General features: G+C 48.1%; 1 protein-coding gene across 1 annotated transcript; it reads right to left on the minus strand.

The window, feature by feature from the left end:
* Positions 1-2,205: 2,205 nt before the first annotated feature.
* Positions 2,206-4,782, minus strand: HOXA4 (homeobox A4). The gene is made up of 2 exons (XM_083877272.1): positions 4,091-4,782; positions 2,206-3,518 (listed from the first exon to the last, which is right to left on the minus strand). The coding sequence occupies exons 1-2, from the start codon at positions 4,677-4,679 to the stop codon at positions 3,190-3,192; spliced, it is 918 nt and encodes a 305-aa protein (XP_083733398.1). The 5' UTR covers positions 4,680-4,782; the 3' UTR covers positions 2,206-3,189.
* Between the last annotated feature and the right edge of the window lie 4,392 nt (positions 4,783-9,174).

Below are 9,174 nucleotides of genomic sequence, written 5' to 3' on the forward strand. Positions count from 1 at the left end.
TCCTCCTGTAATGAAACACCAGGTATAGCAAGAGCTTGCAGGAGAAACGAGGAGGGGGATCTTGGAAGAGGAGTATTTTTCTCGGTGGGTGGAGGGGAGGTGGGTGCCGGGGTTAACCGAGTGGCGTTCCCTGCTGACAGCAAATTGACTCTGAGGTGATTTGGTCTTTCTTTGAAATATTGACACACTTCCACTTCCAGCGTTTTGAGCTGTGCTCGCCTTTGTGGCCAGAGCAGATAAATCCGAGTGTGAGACACCGGGAGAGCAAGAGAGAGGGAGGGGGGAAGAGACATTTAGGTCCAAGTGCCGGATTAAAAAGAATACTGTCTTTAAAGGTCAAGGGTTTGAAGGGTCAGTCTGCTCCTCTAAAAAAAACAATTAATGGGATAGAAAATTTGTCCTCTCGGTGAACTCCTGGTTGCCTTAGCAAAGGGAGCACAATGCGAGAATTTAAACAGGACGATGTAATTTTTGAAGTTATTGTAAAGATGGGAGGTATTGGACGGGGAGCAGAGGGCTCCCAGCCCAGGAGCAGCGTTCTGCTCCCAACACAGGCAGAAAGGGAAGAGAGGGAAGGAGAATTTACCTTAAACGACGATAATCTGCCATGGGGTATTTTGCAGTCCGCAGTTCAATCTCCAGCAAGAGAATGTACATTTTTTTAGCAGACAGCCAAGATGCTGTGTCTTTACACATGACCACTTTTTTTTCCCCCAGGAAAATCCTTTGCGTCTTCACAGACTTTTCCAAGAGAATGCCTTTCAGAACCGCTGTTGAATTACAAAGAAGTATTTATTGTAGGAGGTGATTAATGATTCTCGCTAAAATTGCTATTTGCAGCGTGATTTCATTTCTCTTTACAATGGGAGCAAACCAGGTTTATAGGCATAGGCTGCACACTAAAGAAATCCTGCACTGCCAGTTAATACGTTTCAGCTGGAATTTTGCTCAGTTGTGATAATTTTGGCTCTAAATACATTAAAGGATTCTCAAGCGATAAACCAAATTAAGAGTTACACATTTATGGATAGTAGTTACCTCACATAGAGCTATAGTTTTTTCCCCTTTATAAGGAGACAACTGGCGACTGAGGATTTAGTAAAGAGCAGAAGTGTGCTTTTTCAGGCCTGCTCCTCGGTCAGGTATGGGGACAGCTGTGTTTGCTGAGGGTGTTTACAGCTGCCGCCTCCCTGATGCTGAACGTGTTCTGCCAGTGGCACCCTACATTTTTGTGCATCTCTGGGATGGTACATGTTCCATGGCTAGGCAGGGATGCTGGCACAGCCTTTGGAGCCTGATGCTATCTCAACCGGGGATGATGATGCCCCTGGTCCTGGTGGGCTCACTTATGTGAAGACAAGCGCTGATTCCAAGGACCCATCTTGTATGTATTTGGGTGAGTAAATAAATAAGTATTGGCCTTCAGGTCTTCCCTGGAAGATTTACTAGCACTTGAGCTCCTTTCCAAGACTTTTCCTACCCAGCTCAGTGCTACACCATCTTGTGAAAGCCCCAAGCAGGGCTCCCCGTTAGCAGCTCTGCTTTGCCTGGACTCCTTAGCTGCCTGGAAGAAGCAAGATGCACAGCCTGAGCTGGAACCAGTTGAATCCCATTTTGCCACAGTAGTTGTGACAATCTCGGTCAAAAAAATCCTCATGAGTTGTATCCAAATTCATGTGTCTACCTAGGCTTTCTCAACGCATTTCAAAATAATCTTAATACCAAAAATAAAAAAATAATAATAAAAAAAAGAAAATAGAAACAGAAAAGGTAGCTTAAAAAGAAACTTTAGGTTACCGTTCATGTATTTCCCTTAAACAGTGCTAGCCAGCTAAGAAATCATAATCGGAAGAAAATGAATGAATAAACCACGACTGGCTAAAGATTTAAAGTGTTATCACGGCATGGGAGCTTATTGGCTCCCAGAAGAAACACAGTTTCTCTTGTCAGGGAGCTGAGAACAGTGGCCCGGCCAGCGGTGGAGTCAGACTCGTTCTGTCTAAGCTAAAGAGAGCACCACTCACCTATACAATGAAGCAAGACCTTTCCTCGTCCTGCAACGCAATTTTTCCCAGCCAGGCATGTAGGGGCCAGGAGGTTTTTCAGCACATTAAAAATAACCATTACCATATTGACAAGATGAATTCAAGTCAAAACAATGCATTAAAATGTTGTTTTCCGTTCCTGATGCCAACACCAGCCAAGCACAAGGTGGATGAAACAGTACGTAGTGGATTTGTGTTTCAAGCGTTTAATTCTTTTGTACAGAATAATCTTTATTACTAGCATTTGGCACTATTATACATTACACCAAAAATCCACAAATTGTACATGGACCCAAACTATTTAGACGGTGCCAAATATGAAGACAATAACAGCCTTTATAGCAATATTTCTTTAAATAAATGCAATAGGGAATGTGGAGAGAAACTAATAGATCACAGCTACCGAGGGGGCTACACTTAAAACCAGTTAAGTTACCTTTGATACATAAAACATTTTCCTTTAGACAGCGTAAGGGGACTTTTTCATAAGTCTTTAACCTCTTTGTGGACGTGTTCATTCTGTCTCCCGTGTTGGTCTGTGTGTGTATACGTGTGTGTGCACCATCACACAACACAAGCACGCACAGAGAAATCCATGAACACACCACAAAACAGCGCTATTCAAGTCAATGCCTTACACAAGTGTCTCACGAGCTCTTTGCTTTGTTTTAAACGTCTTTTATTTTTAACGTGTTCCCAAAAAAAATTTAAAAAAAAAAAAAAGGAAAAAAAAAAAAAAAGAAAAAAAAAAAAAAAGAAAAAGAGTCCGTCTTAGGTACAGAGAATTCGTCCATGACAGCATCCAGCCCTCTCTTACACCGAGGACAAGAGAGCGTTTCCATAAATAGAAAAAAATGATGGGCATGGAACCATTATCTATATACAATGTAGACAATCGTCCGGGTTTTGGTTTAAACATGTGCCCGTTCTTGGACACGTCTCGTCTTCCTTTTCTGCTCCTGTTTTGTTTTACACAGTTTGGTCCAAAAGGCCAGCCTCAACCTCGAGGCAGCTTGAAAACCCCAATAGATAGGTAAATATATATATATTAAAAAAACCGACAACAACAACAACGACAACAAAAATGAAAGCCAACCAAACAAACAAAAAAAAAGACCAAAAAGACTCAAACCAAAAACCGTATTTATAGCGCAGCTGCGTTGGGTGTAGCCCCATCGAGCGGATGGGGGTGGCCCTGTGTCTGTGCTTTGGACTGCTGGCTCAGTGTGGACTGGTTTGAGGAGCGCATCTTTGTGTTAGGCAGTTTATGGTCTTTCTTCCACTTCATGCGCCTGTTCTGGAACCAGATTTTGACCTGGCGCTCGGAGAGGCAGAGGGTGTGCGCGATCTCGATGCGTCGCCTTCTGGTCAGGTAGCGGTTGAAGTGAAACTCCTTCTCCAGCTCCAGGACCTGCTGTCTGGTGTAGGCAGTGCGAGACCTCTTGGGCTCCCCTCCGTTGTAATTGGGATTGACTGAAACGTGCACACACGGGCACACACATACACACGCATGGGAAGGGAAAGAAGGAGAGGGGAAGGGATGGAACATAATCATTATATAATAACTTGACACCGGGTTCACATAAGATACATAAACGGCAAGAAAAATTGTTTCCCAGCCTATCGACAGTGGGGACAATCGAGGAGCAATAAAAAATGGTGATGGGCATTTGGGTTAGAAGAAAAGCTTCAAAGACACATGGCCCAGAGCCACTGCAGGGCAATTAAATTTATGGGGGCTATAATTACTGCCCTAACAGTTTGGCGTCTCGTAAATCTTTTGATAAAGGGCCCCGGATACAAAAGGTTTCTCACTTTTTTTAAATCTTTTTTTTTTTTTCTTTTTTTTTTTTCTTCTTTTCCTTTTTTCCCTTTTTTTTTTTTTTTTTTTTTTTTTTTTTCCTTACTATTAGGAAACGCTGAGGGAGAAGGAGGGGAAAAAAACGCCACACACGCAACGACCCATCCCGGTCCCGGGAGCACCCTCCCCCCCCTTCCCTCCTCTGCAGGCGCATCCCCACCTCCCCCTGGCAAGGGCAACTCACCCGTGCTCACATGGATCTTCTTCATCCAGGGGTAGACCACCGGCTCCTTCCCCTTCAGCCCGGGCAGGCTCTTGTCGGGCAGCAGCGGACAGGCGGGCCCGGTGCCGGCCCCGGCGGCGGGGGCCGCTTCGCAGCGGCGCTGCAGGGCATGGCCTGGGAGCAGGGGCTGGGGCGGGCCGGGGTGGCCCTTGGCGGGCGGCGGCGGCGAGGCGCCCGGGGGCGGCTGCTCGGGGCCCGGGGCGGCGCTGCCGGCGCTGCTGTAGCTGTAGGGCGCCTGGGGGTAGGAGGGTGCCTGCGCGGGGTAGAGCGCCTCGGGAGGCGGCCCCGGCGGCCCCGGCGGCGCGGCGGGAGCCTGGTAGCCCGGTTCCCGGCGCGGCCGCGGGAAGTACTCGGGCAGCGCCGGGCCCGGGTGCGCGGCGTGCAGGTGCGGCGGCGGCGGCGGCGGCGGCGGCGGGGCGTGCGGGTGCGAGTGGTGCGGGTGGTAGCTGGCGGAGCTGCCGGCGCTGCCGCTGTGCTGCGTGTATTCCTCGCAGGGAGGGAATTTGGGCTCGATGTAGTTGGAGTTTATCAAAAACGAACTCATGGTCATTAATTTGTGAAGTGCAAAAATACTAATTTTTCTCGCGTTGTCGTTTTTCTGGGCTCGGCGAGGCCACTCCCCTTCCCCCCCCCCTTCCCTCCCTTCCCTCCCTCTCCCCCTCCCGCTGCTGTCAAGTGCTGCCGCTGCCAAAGTTTGGGCCTCCAGCCCTTCCCCCCCCCCTTCCCCTCTGCACTCCCCTCCCTTCCTCTCTTCCCACCCCTGGAGCGCCTACAACACACACAAACACACACCCGCGCACACACACACCCGCGCCCCCCGCCGCCCCGCCACCACCTGACCGCCAGCGCCAATTACCGCGCGGGGCCGCGGACCCCGGATCAGGAAATGGAAGAGGGACGAGCGGCCGCAGGGCAGCTCCGCGCCCGCGGACCCTCCGCGGGGACCGCGCCTCCCCCGCGGGCGGCGGCTGCCTGGCCGGGGAGCTCCCCGCGTCCGCTCCTCAGCCGCATCGCCGGCTCCTCCCGCCCGGGCCCGGGCCGCGTCCGGCAGTGGCGGTGTCAAGCCAGATAGAACTAATCCGGCTGTGACAGTCTCCCACCCACCCGGCCCGCCCCGGCACTTTTTGTGTCTTCGTTCTCCCGTGGGAGAGTGTAGGAAGCGGGGCGAGGAAGCGCAGCCCAGCTGCGCGATCCGGAGGGAGGCAGGCATTGCACAAGGCGTTGCACAATCCTTTTAAACAAGCCCGTCTCCAAAGGCCGGGGCTGCGCGCAGGCAGAGGGCGGCAGCGGCTGTCGGGCACAGGCCACCGGCCGCCCCCCGGGCTCTGTCCCCAGCGCCCCACCGCCACCGAGCCCGGGCGGCCGCCGGCTCCGGGGACAGCCTTTGCCCCTTGGAGGGCGGGCTAATGGGAGGAATAGACGCAAAAGTTAGAAGGAAGGTCGCGGGGAGGCCGAGGAGAGTCCTCGAGGGGCTTGCGGCGTGTGAGGCACAGAGCGAGCTGAAAATAACGGGGAACAGAGGGGGAAGGGACAGGGGAAGACGGACACGACGGTACCAAACACTCCCTACGGGCCATCACAGGGCTCACTGGGAGCATCCCTCCCCGCCGAGGAGAGCTTTCTGAACTACGAGTTTAAGTCCGTTGGTTCGGTGTGCCTCGTCTTGGGTTTATTCCTTAATTTTCGCTGCCATCAGAAATCGCTAGCGCCTTCGCAGAAGTAGCTCGCAAAGGCTGGTGTAGGAGGGAGAGGGCACTCGGGCACGTCTGCCTTGCTAAAACTGAGACTATTAACGGGATTTGCAGCTCAGGGGGAAACGAGGCAACCGCCCTGACCTTAGGTAATTGAAATTTGATGGTTAAACTAATTACGCTCTTCTTCTAAGGGGGGGAAAAATACTTATTTGAACGTCAGCTAGTCTGCCACATTTGGAGTAGGCGCGAAGTTTTTCAGATTTTTTTTTTTTTTCATCTATACAGGATAGAACATAAACACATAGAAATATTTACCACACCCTTAGAGAATATAATTGCCGACCGGCTAAATCTCATCTGCTAGTATGGGAAAATACTCCTAATATATCAAGCGTAAATACGATACAGTTTAGATCTTGCCCTCCTAAAGATATTACATTAACAGTTACCCTGGTTTAAATTCAGATTATTGTCTTTTGCAGTTTAATAGATAATGGATACATGCAATAAAATTCTATTTGAATATATATTCTGTCTAACAAGACACACAACGTATCGATTTATATTTTATCCACAGACACACAGGCATGCACATTGCATGCGGCTTGTAATATGTTAGAACATTTCCAGCACTTGGGTATACTGGGGTACTTATCTAAACAATCACTCATTTCCTCCTACTATCGAATGTCTAATTTGTAAAGAGAGTTAAAACACATTTACTTACTCATTTCCAACAGCACATCTATGGAACTCTAGCTGGCGTAATAGATAAGTTTCTCTGTTTACTCTGCGTGGAGGGGAAATGCGGTTACACACACGCGGTTACACACAGACACAGCCGCAACTGCTCCACAGCACACATTTGACAGAAAAGGGGAGGTTGTTTTATTTATATTCAAAACAACAACAACAAAACAACAGCAATTCATTTCCTAATTGAAAAAAAAAAAGCTCCCATCTGCACGATTGTAAAAAATAAAAGACTGCCGAAGTGCACCACGATAGCATTTTCCCCGGAATAGAGAGATACATGCACACACAGAGACGCACACATACAAATACCTGCCGGCTAGCACCAGATGAATTGCACCGGGGTATCGTAAATATTATCCTCGGTATAAGTCCTGAGGCACTATGGCCGGAGCACTACAGCGGGTGCCGTGTTCCCACGCCACGGTAAAACACAACGAAAAGTGTTCTCTCGGTCTGTAAGATCAGCGCTATATTGGGAGAGTTGGCCGGGCTCGGCTTCATATTATTTACTGTGATTAGATCTCAAAGTTTCACCGTGCCGCTTTCTACAGTAGGGCTCTGGCGCTTGGATACAGAGAGAAGGGCTCAGTTTTGTATACGAGTGTAAATCTGCAAGGTGACCTGAGCTGCTCAGCTCAAGCCTGGTTTTTTCATGTGGTTCTCTTAGTCTGTGAAGATGTGCTGAGGCAGGACCTCCAAAAGGCCTGTTCCGTGTCTTTCTGGTTTTGTTATCATAAACAAGAACCCAGCCAAGACCACCAAGTGTTATCTTGCACACGGCCATTTCGACATTTTACTGCAAGATTTATGGCTGTAATAAACAATCTCAAACCCTTTTCTTCCCCAGTACTTCCCTTTAACAAACTTGTACCATCACCCTAAGTTCTCAAAGAAAGGAAAGGATAGGACAAAATAGGCCAGCTCTCTTATTTTTCCAGAAGGACTAAATGCTCGATTTCACTGGAGAAGGAGACTTCAATCAATTAATAAAGAAGCGAGAGTTTCCTGGCCGAGGCTGGCCGAGAATGGGATGGGGACAGCACTGGAATTAAGTTGAGAGGGAGAGAGTAAATTTTCATGCACCAAGAAGAGGCAACTCAATACATACCGAAAGAGGGAGGAAAGAGGATCCCCCTTTTTCTGGTGAAACAGACAAGCATTCCTGTTACCCTCCACACACGCAGCTAAAACCTAATTACCACCAAAGATACAAGAATAGTAACAACAGCAATAATAATAATAGCAGCACTAGTAGTGTAGTAGTAGCAGTAATAATAGTAATAATAATAATAGTAATAATAATTCAAGTCAACCTCTCGCCGTGCCGGGCATCCTCCACCGAGAGCGGTAGGAGGAGGAAGAATCGCACAAGCAGCCTGGCTTGACTTTGATTTGAACCATTTTGAATATATTTAGTCCCAGCTTTCCCCTCTTGAATGCGAGGCTGTCCCAAGTTTCAAAGTGACCGAAAAGTGACACCGTGTGCATTTTGTTTCTTATTAATCTTACACATTGACAGTCTTTGTTAAATAACAAGGCGTGCCCTTCACCAGGCGACATTTTCATATTTGTTAGACGCGGTGACCTGAAGTTCACCTCGGCCTTGGACTTAGTTTTTCTAAAAGGTCTATAACAGTGTCTTTTAGATAGCAGGGTGCTTTGCCCAGGTCACTACTTCTAAGGGAAAAATAAGAAAAAAAATCGAGGGAAAATGTAAACGTTATGGAATGTATCGACTGTATTCCTTCCTTTGTTCCTGGGAATGATAGAGCCCCGAGGCTGCTCCTGCCTGGGCGGATGAGAGCGTCCTTCCCCATGGGCGCTCCGGGGCAATGGTGCCATTTTTGCCCCAAGTTCAGCATTTGGTAAAAGCGGTGCTTTCCCTGGCACTGGGGCTTTTCTTAACAACGGGCTGGTTGGCGGGGTTTGCTCGCTCTGTCCTGGTGCGGTTAAATAAACACACGTAAAATGTGATTTGTGCCTGTATTTTAAATGAATGGTCTTTTGAACAGACCTTCCACGCCAGAGAACAGCGTGCTGAATGCAGAAAGTGAAAGGACAGAAAGAGTTCGTGTCAAATTATTAACTGCTCTGTTCTAGTCTGCTTTTTTTTTTCTTTTTTAATTTTTTTTGGGGGGGAGGACAATTTACACAATAATTGAAAAGAGTCAATATTTATGTAACTCGCGGTTTCAACTTCTTTGAAAATATTTTCATTGATACTTTTATTCTAAACCAGATTTAAAATATGGAATCCGGACCACTAATTGTTTTAGTGAGGAAGTAAATGGATTTCTGTCACCTACTCTTGAGTAAGCCGGTTATAGTAACAGCTTTCATTCTGGCTATATCAAAGACGCATTGTTATTCTTGGAAACAATCCGCCCGCTATTCTCTAACAAAATAGATATTTGGCTACGGTTTTTAGCTTGTTATCAGGCTTCGCTCTTACACCAAATAAATAGTCTGGATGTGAAAGGTTATATACTATCTCCAGAGCGGGCAGGCTCCCTAAACGTGCAGTGCCAGGGCTCGCTACAAGTGAGCAGCAGCAACAACTTGTGAACAGCGTCTACACGCCGAGCAAACACTTGC

This window comes from Zosterops lateralis (assembly GCF_965231275.1).
Source record: "Zosterops lateralis genome assembly, chromosome: 1".
Taxonomy (NCBI): domain Eukaryota; kingdom Metazoa; phylum Chordata; class Aves; order Passeriformes; family Zosteropidae; genus Zosterops; species Zosterops lateralis.